Raw genomic sequence first — 18,967 nt, 5'->3', positions numbered from 1 at the left:
ATACTTATACATTTTTTATTTTATACAAAAGTTAATATTAAGTGACTTACATTTTAGGAACACTGTTTATTTCGCTCTATTTTGTCAACAAAATATAGTTAAAACAAAGTCACAGCTGAGCCTCTGCGCAAGTCTTTGACACAGCGCTGTTTCGTTTATGAATGAATCTTTGCTTTTGAACAAATCTAGTGAGTCAATGATTCAATGACCCATTCATAAAGAGAGTCACTTGCTTCGTTCCTAAATGAATCAGCCGTTTAAACGAATCGATTGAATGAATGATTCAGTGACAAAGACAGTGACTTGCTGCTACCTACTGGCAGTTTCTGTTTCATTTTTAAAGTATAAATTGAGTCATTTAATCCATTGAAATTTATATATTTAAAACATTAATCTCATAAAATTGTTATTATGAGATGCATTAATGCTACCTCTGAGTCTTGTTAAAAATTTCTTAAATTCTGTAAATATTGCTTAATGCCACATTTGTGCTCTTCTGTGCCATGCAAAGATGAATTGTTGATGCTGATTTCATTTGACTGGAAACTTATTCTTCTGTTATATCTTATTATTTTAATTGAATTTATTGTTTAGTTAAACATTTTTTATAAAAGTTTATACATCTAATTTTTTTGGCACAAAAGATGACATACATTTAATAAAGTTAGAAAAATGGCATTACAAAGGTTTAAAAAAAAAAAAAAAAAAAAAAAACTTCAAGGAGTCAAATAACAATAGGAAGGTTAATTTCTGGGTCATTCCTGGGATTCGGTAATATTTCAGTCCCCCAGAGTTTCTAAAGTGGTGGTTCACCAAAATGAATTGTTAGAAACTTTTCACAAAACTTTGGGATGCCCGTTATAATTAATAAAAATAATTATTGCATTTTTATATTTTTAGCATAAAATAATGCCATATCTATCTTGAACCAAGCATTTTGTAATGTCCCTGAGTTTGTACTCAGAAAATTAATAACAAAATGTGCATAGTGTCTGTGATTTTTGGCAACAATGAAAGCATTTACTTGTGTTCCTTTCTTGTAAAAACTATTTTCTAAAAAAATGCAAAATATTTGATTAAAAAACTGTAAAGTTATGTCTCTCAGTCTGAACTCAACCCCGTCACACTAACCATTCTTCGCCCATAATAATTTAGTCTCCACTCATATGTGACTTCATCCAGGTCTCTTTAATAGTGGTGCAGAAAATGGTTAGTGGTATCATACTTTTTATTCATATTTTTGAGGCATGTTATAGTCAGAGAGGGTACTGTCAAGCTTAACAACTCAACACCGTCATATAAAATTAAGATGGAAAATTATTACTTTAACAACATTTTGTTTATTTTATTGCTGCCATATATGGTCTACTCTCCTATGCTACATGAGCAGCAGTGGCCATTTGTGTGAAAAACCACAACCCCATCACAAATATACGTATTTATCATTGTTACAGGGTTGTAAACTTGTGACAGGGTTGAGTTATTTGCTTCATTCATTAATAATTTTAATGAAAAATATAAAATAGTCATGGTTTCAGTAAATATATATACTCAAAATCATGACAACTCATATTTTTGTTTTAAATAGAATTTTGACATAATAAACGTGGACAAGCATCATACATCAGAAATTGTGTTGGGCATGCAGATATGTTGACCCAGAAACAAGGGGACAATATGAGAGAGAAACAAAACCAAAAAATTAAATTTAAGGCAATGTAAAATTTCAAATGTGTTACAGTCTTCAACCCTATCACACCTTGTCACATTAATATTTTTAGAAAAATATAGGGAAGACAATTAAGAACAAAAATATTTATTGCTGATTACCATCTGACATGTTAAGGGCTAAAACAATAAAATTGTGGTTTTAGTTAAAATTTTAAATTAAAAATATTTTTTACAAAAATAAAGAGACTGTAGACACACAATTTGTGTATTTTTAGCTTCAATCCTATAAAATTGTGAAAATGATGATAAATGTTACATTTGATATCATTAAATTGTTATCAGGAACACAAGAGCAGTAGGTAGACGTTTGTTTTATAACGATTTCGTGTAAAATCCTTTTAAACCAATCCCAATTTTGTCCGTTACGGGGTTGAGAAAAAAAAAAAGCTGGAAAAAACTCAAATTGATAAAAGGTCTTTAATGCCTGAGGTGGGAAAATACTATATTTTGAATATGATATTTTAAAATATGATGAATATTTTTTGGAGGTTTGATATGTGCCTAATGATGTGGGGTATTTAGAAGTTGAAAAACATGTATATTCCAAGTTGAAATGTTACCGAATCCCAGGAATGACCCTCCTGTCATTGATCAGAAGGTTTGTTCCTATTTTTTTAAGCAGGAGCACTAGTGCTCCTGAAAAGAAATGTAAGCATAGAGTCCTCAAGAATGTAATATTAAAAACTAACTGCAAAGTAATATGTGCAAATTCACACACAACGTATCTTTAATTTGGCCAGAATTGCAGGTGCTTGTCTAAATATACAAGAAAGTTTAGAGAAAATATTAAATACGTTGTTAATAAATGTTATTATAGATTATAAAGTGTTTTATAATTAAATACATCCGAAAGGTCATCTAAAATTAGCATTATTACCCCCCTCCCAAAAAAAAGCTAGAGTCCCCCCAGTGAATTCTGGCCATTTCCACCACTGCCTACAGGTGACTTCCCGGGCTCCGTAGTACGTATATTAGTGCTGTCAAACGATTAATCGCATCCAAAATAAAAGTTGTTGTTTACATAATATATGAATGTGTACTGTGTATTAATTATGTATATATAAATACAAACACATGCATATATATATATTTAAGAAAAATGTTGTGTTTATATATTAAATATACTTATATAATATAAATGTATATACATGTAAATATTTTCAAAATACATACATGCATGTGTTTGTATTTATATATACATAATTAATATACACAGTACACATACATATATTATGTAAACAACAACTTTTATTTTGGATGCGATTAATCGCGATTAATCGTTTGACAGCACTCACACATATATATATATATATATATATATATACATACATACATACATACATACATGCATACACACACACACATAGAGTTGTGCTCAAAATTATTCATACCCATGGTAAATATGACCAAAGAAGTCTGTGAAAATTTATCTGTATCATTAATCCTTTTGATTTTTGATTTTAAAAAATTACAAAAATGTAGCCTTTCATTGGAGAATATGAATTTAAAATGGGAGAGAAATCTCATTATGAAATAAATGTTTTTCTCTAATACACATTGGCCACAATTAACGGCACCCTTTTATTCAATACTTTTTGAAACCTCCATTTGCCAGTTTAACAGCTCTGAGTTTTCTCCTATAATGCCTGATGAGGTTAGAGAACACCTGACAAGAGATCAGAGACCATTCCTTCATCCAGAATCACTCCAGACCCTTTAGATTCCCAGCTCCATGTTGCTGCTTCTTCTCTTCAGTTCACCACTCATTTTATACAGGGTTCAGGTCAGAGGACTGGAATGGCCAGCAGAAGCTTGGTTTTGTGCTCAGTGACCCATTTTTGTGTTGTTTTTGAGGTTTGTGTTTGGATTATTGTACGGTTGGAAGATCCAAACATGGCCCATTATAAGATTTCTAACAGAGTCACTTATTGATTTTTTATCTGTTGGTATTTGATAGAATCGTGTTTAAACCATGTGCCATGTGTTTAAACAAGATGTCCAGGACCTCCAGCAGAAATATAGGCCCACAACATAAAAAAATACAGCAGTATATTTCATTGTACACATGGGATACTTTTTATCCCTGTGTTCACCAAACCCATCTTAGAGTGTTTGCTGCTAAAAAGCTCTTTTTTTAGTTTCATCTGATTATAGAAGCCAGTGCTATTTGAAGTATATTCAGCACAATGCCACAGATGTCGCAAATGTTGAGGGAGCATGCAATTGGCCACCAGAGCTGTTGCCCGTGAATTGAATGTTCATTTCTCTACCATAAGCCATCTCCAAAGGCGTTTCGGAGAATTTGGCAGTGCATCCAACCGGCCTCACAACCGCAGACCACGTGTAACCACACCAGGACCTCCACATCCAGCATCTTCACCTCCAAGATCATCTGAGACCAGCCACCCGGACAGCTGCTGCAACAATCGGTTTGCATAACCAAAGAATTTCTGCACAAACTGTCAGAAACCGTCTCAGGGAAGCTCATCTGCATGCTCGTCGTCCTCATCGGGGTCTCGACCTGACTGCAGTTCGTCGTCGTAACTGACTTGAGTGGGCAAATGCTCACATTCTATGGCGTCTGACACTTTGGAGAGGTGTTCTCTTCACGGATGAATCCTGGTTTACACTGTACAGGGCAGATGGCAGACAAGCGTGTATGGCGTTGTGTGGGTGAGCGGTTTGCTGATGTCAACGTTGTGGATTGAGTGACCCATGGTGGCGGTGGGGTTCTTGTATGGGCAGGCGTATGTTATGGACAACGAACACAGGTGCATTTTATTGATGGCATTTTGAATGCACAGAAATACCGTGACGAGATCCTGAGGCCCATTGTTGTGCCATTCATCCACAACCATCACCTCATGTTGCAGCATGATAATGCACAGCCCCATGTTGCAAGGATCTGTACACAATTCCTGGAAGCTGAAAACATCCCAGTTCTTGCACAGCCAGCATACTCACCGGACATGTCACCCATTGAGCATGTTTGGGATGCTCTGGATCGGCGTATACGACAGCGTGTTCCAGTTCCTGCCAATATCCAGCAACTTCGCACAGCCATTGAAGAGGAGTGGACCAACATTCCACAGGCCACAATCAACAACTCTATGTGAAGGAGATGTGTTGCACTGCGTGACGCAAATGGTGGTCACACCAGATACTGATTGGTTTTCGGACCCCCCGGACCCCCCCAATACAGTAAAACTGCACATTTTAGAGTGGCCTTTTATTGTGGCCAGCCTAAGGCACACCTGTGCAATAATCATGCTGTCTAATAAGCATCTTGATATGCCACACCTGTGAGGTGGATGGAGTATCTCGGCAAAGGAGAAGTGCTCACTAACACAGATTTAGACAGATTTGTGAACAATATTTGAGAGAAATAGGCCTTTTGTGTACATAGAAAAAGTCTTAAATCTTTGAGTTCAGCTCTTGAAAAATGGGGGCAAAAACAAAAGTGTTGCATTTATAATTTTGTTCAGTGTGTTTACCAAGGGTATGATGAATTTTGAACTGTATATATATATATATATATATATATATATCAACCTTGCTACATGTAGGCTACTGTTAGACTTTTTTTTTTTTTTTTTTTTTACTTTTTGTTAAATGTACAATTACATTTTTTTTTTTTTTTTTAAAGAAAACAAGCAGTTAGTAAATGAATAGAGTGCTAAAGTCTAAAAGGGGCACGTTTTTTTTTTTTTTTTAAGAATAGAAAATTAGAGAGTGCTAGAGTTAGAGGGTAAAATAAAGATGGAAGAGTTGTGTTTTTAGTCGATTCTTGAAGAGGGAAGGGCTAAGGGAAGGGAACATTTCATTTAAAAGTCCGTGAAAGTGATTTTGTGCCTCTTTGGGATGCACAATAATGCATTGTTCACTTGCAGAATGTTCACTTCTCGAGGCACATAAGTCTGAAGTAATGAATTAGGTAAAGGGATGCAGAGCCAGTGGTGGTTTTGTAGGCACACATTAATGCCTTGAATTTTATGTGAGCAGCTATTGGTAACCAGTGCAAATTGAGGAACAGAGGTGTGATGTGCTTTCTTTTTGGCTCATTAAAAATGAATCTTGCAGCTGCGTTCTGGATTAATTGTAAAGGTTTGATAGAACTGGCTGGAAGACCTGCCAAGAGAGCATTGCAATAGTCCAGCCTGGACAGAACAAGTTGTGAAGCATGTTCTGAAAGAAAGGGCCTGATCTTCTACTGTTTACTACACATCAATTCTAATGTTTACTGCACATAATCAACCAGTTTGTGATAAAAATAGCCTGAACTGTTATATTAGTATTATAACTGTAATTCTTCATTCAGATAACCAGCAAAAGTCATAAACAATAAGTAATAAAGTGCCGTCTCAACTTGATCCTAAATAGGTGTAACTTATGTGACATCTGAAATTAAATGTTCAGAATGACTGAAATCCAACAGAGACCAAACAACAAATTCTCATTCTTAAACATCCTCAACAGTTACTGATCTTGTATTAAAACACCCTCATTTTGCACACTTTAGTATTTATTTGAAAAAGAAATCACTTTACATCATTCAAACGTGGCAATATAAAAAAGAAACAGCGTTACAGCTCTTTAATGAAAACACAAGATAACTCTTAAAAACATTTCTAAAATCTGTAGTTGTCAAAATGACACAGCATGACATAATACTGACTGATATTAACTGTGAATATAACATTGTTTACAATATCCTAAAGCCATAAAGTGCTTTGATCTATATGATGGTATTTCACCATCACAGCCAATTTAAAACAGCAGTTTTTCCTCGATTAACCTCCTGGGACCCAGTTTAAAATGTGCTGTTCTTATCACATGAACAACAAGGAGTTATATGGGTAACGCTAGTTATTTACAAATGCATTTGCTGTTAAATAAAGGTGACATTTGTACCTCTGACTACATGCAATCCACCAAATCATTAATGTTCAAGACGGCCCTTAGTTCAGCTTCATACACAGACTTTGTGGGTGTAATATATATACCACAGGAGACAATGTTCCTGGATGACGGCACTGTCTGAAACACTTTCCTGCTTTCCTCTAGTATTTTTCACCTAAACAAGACCAAAATAATTGTGTTGGGTCTGCTGAACAAAATTACTTCAAACTTTGTCCTCGTCTTAGTACTAGCAATATTAAAAGTGATATTAAAGTGGAGTTTGTGTTTTAAATAGTACATAGTTTGTGTTCCTTTGTGTTGCAGAGGTGAAACTCACAAAATTATATCCAGGTTTATCCTTTTTTTTCAGCCCCCCAAAAAATAAAATAATAAATAATAATATTTAGTTTAAAGACCAATTTGTTTTTGTTTTTGTTTATAATTTAGCACATTTATTCCAAAATTCTTATTTGTTGTGCTTTGTTCATTTTTTTTAATACATTTCCTTTTTTTAAAAAAATGCATTTACATTCTCATAAAATCATAATGTAAAAATCATAATGTGTATGTATATATATATATATGCAATTTGGGGATGAAATGTCACCTTAATACCTTGGCTGAGCCATAATTTTACTATTACATAAAAACATCATAACTTTAGAGACATTTAAAACAAACTAACAAGACAGTGATTACATATGCTAAAGGAAAAATAGACATTATATCAGTACAGCATGATAAATAAAACCTTGTCCTGCAAGGCTAATACCACAAAACTTTAAAATTCTGACAACCCTTATGATGATCCAGTGTCTCCCTGTCAATAACATAATACTCAACACATAATTCATCAAAAAAAAAAAAAATTGCAGTGTAAAGCACCACTTTCAAAAAAATAAAAATAAAATAATGCTAATTTAAAATTAAATTCATTTTATGGTGTTGTTTTCATCAATGTTATTGTAAAACTTTGATGAAAAATGAACTAATTATATGTATAACTTATAATGAGAAAATAATTCAATACAGAGTGCTTTTTGATCTAGTTGTACACGTCTGGCTTCGATAAACCTGCCTTTTTCAAAATAAGTAAATATAAAGTATGATTTTGTGGGTCAAGCATCCACTTGATCTTCGGGCATTACTTCACACGTAATTCAATACATGATTGCACAATTATTATTTACACCAAGCCGAAATAAATAAGGCAATGTTCTGAAATCATACACTGCTTTTAACTGTTCATAACTACGTCCTAATAATATCATTTGTTTTAGCTAATGGATAATTTTTTGTGTGATGTGATATTAGCATAAGGCCACAAATGACAAATCAATCAAATAAAATGATTCATTTGAACCCTGGTCTTCACAAAAGCGAATTTTTTTACTCCTCAAATCCCTTGTTGTCAAATATGGAAGTGCTACTATATGGAAATGCAAACTGTCCACTGCAGTTTAAAGAAATCAATACGGACGATGCCTGGAAAGCGATGGATCCTCAGTCCTTCTCAGCGAACGTCGCTTTCTGCGAACTCCTCCTTAATGGAGTGCTTGTGTATCCTGCAGTCGGGCATGTCAAAGCCGAAGTCGGCCCACTCCTCCGCTCCCGTGGGGCGCCGCGGTTGGGGATGGTGATGGTGTGCCGCACTCTGAAGTGCACGGCCTCCATGACGCGCTGCCGCTGCAGCTCTCCTCCGCCGCCGATGGCCATGGTGGCCATGTTACTGCTGGAGCGGATGAGCTGCTGGCCGTAATCGTGGCCCTGCTTCATGTCCTGCAGGCCCCTCCAGATCGCCATCCGGAACTGCTCAGGGATCTTCAGAGCACCAAGGTCCTGAGGAACACAAGAGCGCGTATTACAGTGAAGGCCACACTACTATTTCATGGTAGAATAAAACGGCCTTTGTGAATCTTTTCATTTTTGACCTCGTGGGGACATTTCATGAGGAAAACAGCTTATAAATCATACAGAAGTACTTTTTTTTTTTTTAATCAGAAAAGGTTTTGTGTAAAGGGGTTGGGTTTAGGGTAAGGGGATAGAAAATACAGTTTGTACAGTAGAAAAACCATTACGCCCATGGAATGGACCCATAAAATATGGAAACTAGTGTGTATGTATACATATGTGTGTTTCTATAGACATAATTACCAAGTTTAAATGATTATTTTTATATTTTATTATAATTTTTAATTCAATGATGTTGTATGCAATGCTTCATGGGCTTGTAGTTCATTTCCTTCACTAAAACCATTAAGCACAGTCTTGTACATTTGTCGTTTTTTTAATTTTCACATTTGGATTTTTGCTTCAAATCAAAGTTTGTAATGTTGTTATTTTCCTTGTAACTGGTTGGTTTAGTTGATAGCCAGAGATGGGTGGATTACTTACAAACTCCAGTCTATTTACAAATTACATGAGTTAAGGTTATTGCAAACTGAGTCTAAAATTTTCACGTGTGTTTTTCCGTTTTTTCGTATTCCTCATCCTTTCCTATCCAAATGCATGCTACGGATGCGAAAACGCAGAAAATCAAACCTGATCCAAATTTGTTTATGACGGACGAAAGTTTCAGAGGCAGTGTGTAAACGTGATTGACACAACGTGAGGTCGTATTTATTTTTTAACATGTGAAAACTTCGCAATTACCTTTAGTAAAATTAAAAAAAAATAAAAATTAAGGAGAATCAATACACTTATATAATAATAAGTGTATAAATAATTTACTGCCATTTAATGTGATTAATCGCATCCAAAATAAAAGTTTTTGTTTACATATTATGTGTGTGTACTGTGTATATTTATTAAAAATACAAACACATACAATATATATTTTGAAAATATTTACATGTATATATTTATATTCATATAATTTATATTATATATATATATAAATATATAAACATAACATATTTTTGTAAAAAATATACATCCATTTTTGTGTATTTATATATACACATAATAAATATACACAGTACACACACAAATATTTTGTAAACAAAAACTTTTATTTTGGATGCGATTAATCGTTTGACAGCACTAAATATAACTAATTACAAGTACTTAATTTTTGGAATCTGATTTCGTAATCCAGACTACATGTAATCAGTTACTACCCAGCACTGTTCGTAGCTTTTAGCTTTTTAAAAATCCCTACAGGAAAAAAATGAATGGAGAACAGGATAAAACATGAATGACCCAATAATGAAAGAGCGTATTGACTGAATTGTTGGTTTACCTCCATGGAAAGAGTCTGAAGGTGGTAGACACTCTGGAGTCCCTGAGATGTGAAGTAGTCGATGCAGTTTTGGCAGCCCAGGCTGGTTAAGAAACTGTTCAGAGAGAAAAGGAATCCCACTAAGACCAAGCGGCTGCGTCCTGTGAATTACATATTCACCCATGGAGAACATAACAAGCCAAGCACCACGGCATTTGCATCTGCACAGGGATTATTATCAGGTACTGATGGAATGATCATGTGAGTGTATTTAGGCAACAGAATACTTGATTAAATTAAAGCATCTGTATTGTAATCATAATTATGATTAAATCAGTGATGATACAAATACCAGTTTAAAAAATGATGAAACGTTGGGCTAGAAGTGAATGCGATATACACTAGCATTCAAAAGTTTGGTGAGATTTTTTTTCCCCTCGCATTCTCACTAAGACTGCATTTATTTGATCAAAAATCTATTTATATTTTTTGAATACATAAATATATTTTAAAATGTAACTCATTCTTGTGACACAAAGCTGAATTTTGAGCATCATTACTTCAGTCCATCAGAAATCATTATTATGTCATATAGTTCTTATTTCAATGACTGAAAACAGTTGTGCTGTTTAATATCTTTGTGGAAACCATAAAAAACATTTGTGTAAATTGTGTAAACATTTGCTGAATATAATACTTTCTTAAAAAAAGTTTTACTGACCCCAAACTTTTGAACAGTAGTGTAATTAAATGAAATGCTGCATGCAAATGTTTGTGTATTTAACATTTCAAAATTTGCATATGATTTCATTTTACAAATAAAAATGCAATCACAACATGCAATTACATTAATGATGCATAACAAGTTTTTCATTGCATTGATCTTTTTATTATAAATATTTCACCAATAAAAATGATTTGCTTGATACAATCAAAACAAGAAATGTTGTAAATATAAAGCCGACAGAGTTATTTTAAAGGTAGAGTAACTGAGACAAACAGAACCACAAATATGTGTAGAAAGGTATGCATCATTTTAAACAAAACATGGATTCAGAAACATTGGTTGCTTTGTCATAATTATAGACGCCGACTTTTAATTCCACCCTGATACATTAAGTATTAAATGTAGAGGGAACATTGATATTAATAATCAAATTTGTGACAATGGAGTCTGTAAAACATTGCAATGTGCATGGAACATGACACATCTAGTTTAAAAATAAATATCACTCAAGGTGCCAATATATAAGACTTATGACTGACAAAGTAGCACAGATGACAATGCGATTAACTGGGTAAATAATGTAAACAGATAACTGGGTGAAGGTAAATCTCAAAAAACCTGTCTAGAACATGTTATACAGTGTCATATATTTCAACCCAAAAGCAATTGTATTTTGCTGAAAGAATCTAAATATTTTTAGCACCATTAAGATTTTTTTTAGTTGACATTTTAATTATTATAGCAATTCTCATGTCTGTAATAAAAAAAAAAAAAGAAGATACGTTATTTAAATGGTAAACAAGTATTTGTTGTGCTGTCTTTAATTAATGCTTATTTAATAAAAAACAATACTGAAAAACAACTACTGTAGCGAGAAAATTACTTTTTTATTTAATAAAACATACTTAATATTTATAATATTATTAAAAAATTCAAAATATTATAAAAATAATTAATATTAAGTAATAAAATTACTTAATATTATTAAGAATAATGAGAATAAAAAAAAAAAAAAATAATAATAATAATAAAAAATCTCCAGATCTATGACAGTAATGTGTATCTATGGGGAAAATTTGATTAATTGTCATGAAAATAATGTTACAGTGCAAAAAAAAAAAAAAAAAAAAATTAAATGGTGCTTAAATCCAATCAAGCAAAATATAATTTCTAATATTTTTGATTTTGGGGTGTACTAGACATGTTTTTTTTTTGTTGTTGTTTTTTTGCGAGATTCACCCAAATGCTGAAACTGCACAGGCCATTAATCACCTCTCCACCCCCTATCCAGCCCGATGTGATAAATGACTGCATGTGATCAGTAATGTGTATAATTATATTAATATGTAAACACAAAAAGTGGTTAACATTTTAATATGTATATTAAATGAAAAAGGCTTACATGTTTTGCACACTAACATGTGATTTGAAAATGTTTCTCTGACCAGCAGAGAAATATTTAGAAAGTTCTTACTCTTATGTACAAATAATTACTACGTCAGAAAAAGAAACCAAAAGCCTCTTTAAAAGCAAAGGTTTCATTATAATCGAAATCCTCTTTTGTGTATTAGCACAAAAGAAAAAGCATCAATATACTGTAATTCCATGATTAACCATGTAAAGACAAATGTGTCCCTGGAGCACAAAAGCAGTCATAAGCAGCACAGGTATATTTGTAGCAATAGCCAAAAATACATTGCATGGGTCAAAATGATCAATTTTTATTTTATGCCAAAAATCATTAGGATATTAAGTAAAGATCATGTTCCATGAAAATATTTTGTAAATTCCCTACTGTAAACATATCAAAACTTAATTTTTGTTTAGTAATATGCATTGCTAAGAACTTGATTTAGACAACTTTAAAGGCGATTTTCTCAATATTTTGAGTTTTTTTGCACCCTCAGATTCAAGATTTTCAAATAGTTGTATATCAGCCAAATATTGTCCTATCATAACAAACCATACATCAATGGAAAGCTTTCAGATGATGTATAAATCTCAATTTTGAAAAATTGACACTTAAGACTGGTTTTGTGCTCCAGGGTCACAAATGATGAAGAGAAGGAGAAACGGAGATACATCTAAATTTTGAATGATTTAAGGTTTATCTCTGTAAAATAAGACAACCTGAAGCCACTGTTGATAAGATACATCAGGCTGATATTAGTCACACTGTTGTAAAAATAAATTGCTAATAAAATGATAAAAAGCAGCGGTAGATGTGTATGTGTGTGTCAGGTTGGTGCTACTGCAGGGTGAAGTACCTGACGAGGCTGGGGTCGGGGTTGTAAGGTGGGGGAGGGGTACAGTGAGAGGTGGATACTAGAGACTGAGACGCATGAGCTCCATTCACATCGCCGTTCGACTGCATGTGGTGTCCACCCAGCATGTTCGTACCTGCAGCGACAAACCCACGAGCACCAGTCAACACACACAAATCAACAGATGAGAATCACATGGGATTTAGCGAGTAAATATGGGCCATTGTCTGGGAGATGTAATTGTTAGAGTCTCGCTTTTTATTCAGTGAGAGCAAAGCAAATCAAACAGGTGCTCTTATGAAAAAGAAGTGCGCTTAATTGTATTGAATGTGCACTTGAAGTGTACTTCAAATTTAAATATTATAGTTTTAAAAAGGTGTATTTGCAGATAATATAATATTACTGAAATAAAATGACACTGAAGTGTACTTAAAGAGAGACACTTTCATGTTTCTTAGCACATTTAAGTACACTTTTAAAAAGTTAGAGGTTTTACTTTAAAGCACATTTTAAATCAATAGTTTAATAATCTTTTGTCATGCTTTAAAGAAGTACACTTACATGTACACATGCAAAGTACAACCCGAATTCCGGAAATGTTTTTTAAATTTGAATAAAATGACAATTAAAAGAATTTCAAATCACATGAGCCAATATTTTATTCACAATAGAACATAGAGAACATAACAAATGTTTAAACTGAGAAATTTTACAATGTTATGCACAAAATGAGCTCATTTCAAATTTGATGCCTGCTATAGGTCTCAAAATAGTTGGGACAGGGGCATGTTTACCATGGTGTAGCATCTCCTCTTCTTTTCAAAACAGTTTGAAGACTTCTGGGCATCGAGGTTATGAGTTTCTGGAGTTTTGGTGTTGGAATTTAGTCCCATTCTTGCCTGATATAGGTTTCCAGCTGCTGAAGAGTTCGTGGTCGTCTTTGATGTAATTTTTCGTTTAATGATACGCCAAATGTTCTCTATAGGTGAAAGATCTGGACTGTAGGCCAATTCAGCACCCAGACTCTTCTACTACGAAGCCATGCAGTTGTAATAGCTGCAGTATGTGGTTTTGCATTGTCCTGAAATACACATCGTCTGGAGGGGAGCATATTTTGCTGTATAACCTTTATATACCTTTCAGCATTCATAGTGCCTTCCAAAACATGCAAGCTGCCCATACCGTATGCACTTATGCACCCCCATACCATCAGAGATGCTGGCTTTTGAACGGAACGCTGATAACACGCTGGAAGGTCTCCCTCCTCTTTAGCCCGGAGGACACGGCGTCCGTGATTTCCAACAAGAATGTCAAATTTGGACTCATCTGACCATTGAACACTTTTCCACTTTTCCACTTTTCCAAAACAGTCCATTTTAAAGCCTTGGCCCACAGGACACGACGGCGCTTCTGGACCATGTTCACATATGGCTTCCTTTTTGCATGATAGAGCTTTAGTTGGCATCTGCAGATGGCACAGATGGATTGTGTTTACTGACAGTGGTTTCTGGAAGTATTCCTGGGCCCATTTAGTAATGTCAATGACAGAATCATGCTGATGAGTGATGCAGTGTCGTCTGAGGGCCCGAAGACCACGGGCATCCAACAAAGGTCTTCAGCCTTGTCCCTTACGCACAGAGATTTCTCCAGTTTCTCTGAATCTGTTGATGATGTTATGCACTGTAGATGATGAGATTTGCAACGCCTTTGCAATTTGACATTGAGGAACGTTGCTCTTAAAGTATTCCACAATCTTTTTACGCACTCTTTCACAGATTGGAGAGCGTCTGCCCATTTTTACTTCTGAGAGACTCTGCCTTTCTAAGATATCCCTTTTATAGTTAATCACGTTACAGACCTGATGTCAATTAACTTAATTAGTTGCTAGATGTCCTTTTCAGCCCTTTATTGCCCCCGTGCCAACTTTTTTGAGACCTGTAGCAGGCATCAAATTTGAAATCAGCTCATTTAGTGGATAAAGGTGTAAAATTTCTCAGTTTAAACATTTGTTATGTTCTCTATGTTCTATTGTGAAACAAATATTGGCTCATGTGATTTGAAATTCTTTTAATTGTCATTTTATTCAAATTTAAAAAACGTCCCAACATTTCGTAATTCGGGTGGTAATCTGGATTACGTAAACGGATTCCAAAAATTAAGTACAGTACTTGTAATTACTTATATTACATTTTAAAATGCTAATAATCAGATTGCAGTTACTTTTTAATGGATTACATGATTACATATATTTTAGATCCCTTAATCCTACACAATACCTAAATTTAACACCCTACTATTAATAATAATAATTAGGAGTTTATTGGGCCAAAAATCATAGTTACTAGTTAGTTCATGACCAATAAATTGTGCTGGAAAATACCTCTAATCAACCCATTGGCAATTTTGTCAACAAGGTAATTGTATGAAATGTACGGTTTATATAAAGGCAGTGAAATGTTGTGTAGGCTCTTACCCATATGTGACATGGATGCAGAGGGTCCTGCGCTCTGCTGAGTCTGCTGTGTCACGAGCTGATTCATTGAGGGAAGCTTGCTGATGGGCCCGTGGATCTTATTCATGTTATTGAGTGTGCCATATGGAGACGGAGAGGCAACATGACTCCTGTCAATCACATGAGAGGAATATAATTAATGTACGGCACTCAATGTGGAACACTGAAGTACGAGCTGAAAGAGGTCATATCATAAACAACTGAATATATTCACCTCTTGTGAAAAAAAAACCAAACAAACTTATGTAATGTTATTGCAGATATACATTAACATTTAAATTGGTAAAATGAGGAGGGGGATTTGCAATCTATTTACTGAGATTAAGCTGGCTTTTATGATATTTAGGAGTTCTGACAGTAATGAAATTACAGTGAACATTGACTATGTGGTCCATGTGTACTTATCAAGACCTGTATTCAGTAACTTGGCAGGTGTGATACTACCAGCGTTGGGGAAAGTTACTTTTAAAAGTAATTTATTACAATATTGCGTTACTCCATAAAAAAGTAACTAACTGTGTTACTTTTTATGGAAACTTTTTTTATTCAGGATTCTTTGATTAATCAAAAAGTTTAAAACAACAATTTATTTGAAATATAAATCTTCTGTAACATTATAAATGTTTAACTCTCACTTTTGATCAATTCAATGCATCCTTGCTAAATAAAAGTGTTACTTCTTTAAAAAAAAAATAAAAAAAGCTTTCCTGACTCTGAACTTCTACCGTAGTGTATGATCCCTATATAAAGACTCACTGTCTCTGTAGGAGCTGCTGTTGTTGTTGTCTGTATGAATCCACAAAATGTTGTGGTACATACTCCACAAGTTCCAAACTGTCCTTTATCTTCATCAGGATGTCAAAGTTTTCCCGGCCTCGCACCTTCAAAACAATCCAAAAATATTAGAATTAACTTATATTGGGAAAAACATTAAAAGAAATCAAACTGCATGCTTCCACACTCACCGGTATGTAATACATCTCCTCTTCTCCATGTCGCCTCTTCTTGATGTTGATGGAAGGGCCTGTAATGTTGGCTGGAGTCTGTTTGAAATCTGTGAGATCAGAAACAGAAGCTCCATTTATAACCACAAATAACATAACTAAGATATCAACTGTCAGATTAGAAGCTTATATTGAATATGATATGAAGAATGAAGTGCTTGTGGAAATACATTGATGGCTCACTTCGTTTATTGGCATTTCCATTTTTGGCCACGCTGTCATTTAGAGCCTGTTGCTCCCTGAAATGATCCTCGTCTGCTTTGCGGTCTCGACCGGGACAGGCACAAATCCGGCCCTCAAACGAACGCCTGCCGAGAACCTGTCCGCTGAGCAAAAACACGGTAGAGTTCAGCTTTAACTTCAAGCATAACCAAACTATGTTAATAGTTTGCATGTTGTTGTTATGCAGTTCACAATTAAAATAATACATTTCAATGCTCAATTCTAAGTATGCTTTTGTTTACTTTTGTTCTGTTCTGAAGCAAAACCACTTAAAGGGATAGTTCACCCAAAATGCTGTCATCATTTGCTCACCCAGTGGATCCAAACTGATTCTGTTTCTGGTCCCCTTTGACTTCCACAGTATTTTTTCCCCATTCTATGGAAGTCAGTTGTGACTAGCAACTCTTCTTCACAATAACTTATTTTGTGTTCAGAAGAAAGAAACTCATTCCGGTCTGAAACAACTTCAGGGTGAGTAAATCATGACAGAATTGTCATTTTGGGTGAACTTTCCCTTTAAGAAACACTCTTTTGGAAGCAGAGAAATATTTCAGTGTATTTTTTGCTGTATGAAAAAAAGTAATGGTGTTCACTCACTCTCGTGTCTCCAGCGTGATGATGATGAGGATGGGTCTGCGGTTCATTCCACCGACACAACTGCTGTTGCACATGAAATTATACAGAATGGTTGTGAACTCAGTCCCCACCTTGACAAATATATAAAAAAAGAGAGAGACATAATCAGTTTCCAGAAGCATTATATTATATTGTAAATAGAGCATTGAGAAGTCGAATTCACTTTAATAAATTCATTTAGATTTATTCAGAAACTGGTAACACTTTACAATAAGGTCACATTTGTTAACAATTTGTAACTACTATACATAATTAATGTTAATGTTACATTTGCTGACATGTTAACTATATCAGTTAACAAACTAACGAAGAAAATGAATTCTAAAGCATACATTAATTTACATTAATTATGAATGTAGTTAATGTTTAATTCAACATTTAATAATACAATTAAAAATAATTAAAAGTTGTATCTATTAATATTATTTAATGGATCTGAGCTAACATGAACTAACAATGAACCATTGTATTTTTATTAACTAACGTTGACAAAAATCATTAAATACTGCAACAAATGAATTGCTCATTGTTAATTATTGATGTAACTAATTAAACACTATTAAACACTATTAAAACATTGACTAATGAGACCTGTTTGTATAATCATCAGTCCATGATGTTCAAGAAATCCCTTTTTTAATTTACGCTTTTTAATTTAGTTAAAAACTGCTGTTTATCGCTGTTTTTGTACACTTAATACATTTCACTGAATAAATTATTAAAAAGAAACAGTTCCAAAAACAATGTATTTATTGATTGAACATCAGCACTTACAGTACGTAAGAAATATACACCTCTAGGTGGCGCCAACCATTTGTTATTCAACACAAAACAAAGCAACAGTGTAAAAAGAGGAATAACTGCAGGTATTGTAACTGAGAATAATCTCTGGGTTATTTATAGCCAGTCAGAACATGTTTAGAGTCCTGAACTGAATGATCACTGCATGCCATCAAACAATATGTATACTTGTGCGAATGTGCGCTTATGCATATGGATCTGCAAGATTTCACAATATGTATGTCGTGCCGCAACAGGCACGAATATACAAAGTGTATGTGAAATAAATGAAGCATAAGAGTGAAGAACAATATGGATTTTATTAAATATATTAACATTTATATTCATATTAAAATATATAGAAGAAAACTATTAACTAAAAAGTGACACATAAATAACACTGGGAGTTACATGCAATGATTGAACTAACCTGTGGAGCCTCATACGGAACGAGAGCGCTCTGTCGGCCGGTCACAGGATCATCCACATACTGACACAGATTATTGCCCTCCACCCGTATCAAGTGACTGGCAGGAGCTGTCTGACCTGGACAGAGTCAGCAGGACAAGAAAGATTATGAATTAGAAGTGTGGAAGGACAACGGGAATATTTGAAAGCGACCAAGTGTGAATGTGTGAGTTAGCTTTATTTTCAGTTCAAAACCTCACAAAACAATTTAGCTATAGAATAATAGATGTACTGGAAACAAGACCAGACATTCAATGTCTCGTTTCAGAAAACAATCCATCATTGTTGACCATAGAGTCTAAAGTGGGTTGGATTTTCAGGATGTCAACCACCAGTTTGCAAAGCAATATCAACAATTAGAAGGAACCCAAGTCTGATTTTAGTAGGCAGTTGTTTCTAGTCAAATTATGGTGGTTAGCTGTATTTTGTTCAAATTCACAGATGTTTATATTATAGCGGTCCACTAGTTCTGAAATGTGTTCTATGTTTGCTGCACAACATGTT

At 34.1% G+C, this 18,967-nt stretch overlaps 1 protein-coding gene across 1 annotated transcript in view; it reads right to left on the bottom strand.

The window, feature by feature from the left end:
* Window positions 1-6,245: 6,245 nt before the first annotated feature.
* The window catches only part of tp73 (tumor protein p73), a 35,002-nt gene continuing 22,280 nt past the window's right edge, over window positions 6,246-18,967 (bottom strand). The window contains 10 exon segments of the mRNA XM_058784857.1: window positions 6,246-8,250; window positions 8,253-8,469; window positions 9,872-9,965; window positions 12,845-12,977; window positions 15,315-15,463; window positions 16,110-16,234; window positions 16,319-16,407; window positions 16,541-16,683; window positions 17,177-17,286; window positions 18,426-18,541. Of these exon segments, the coding sequence (XP_058640840.1) occupies window positions 8,144-8,250; window positions 8,253-8,469; window positions 9,872-9,965; window positions 12,845-12,977; window positions 15,315-15,463; window positions 16,110-16,234; window positions 16,319-16,407; window positions 16,541-16,683; window positions 17,177-17,286; window positions 18,426-18,541 (1,283 nt within the window). The 3' untranslated portion in view covers window positions 6,246-8,143.

The sequence above is a fragment of the Onychostoma macrolepis genome, chromosome 08 (genome assembly GCF_012432095.1).
Source record: "Onychostoma macrolepis isolate SWU-2019 chromosome 08, ASM1243209v1, whole genome shotgun sequence".
NCBI classification, from domain to species: Eukaryota; Metazoa; Chordata; class Actinopteri; order Cypriniformes; family Cyprinidae; genus Onychostoma; species Onychostoma macrolepis.
Note: the sequence above shows the minus strand (reverse complement) of the source record. Positions and strands in the feature narration are given on the sequence as shown.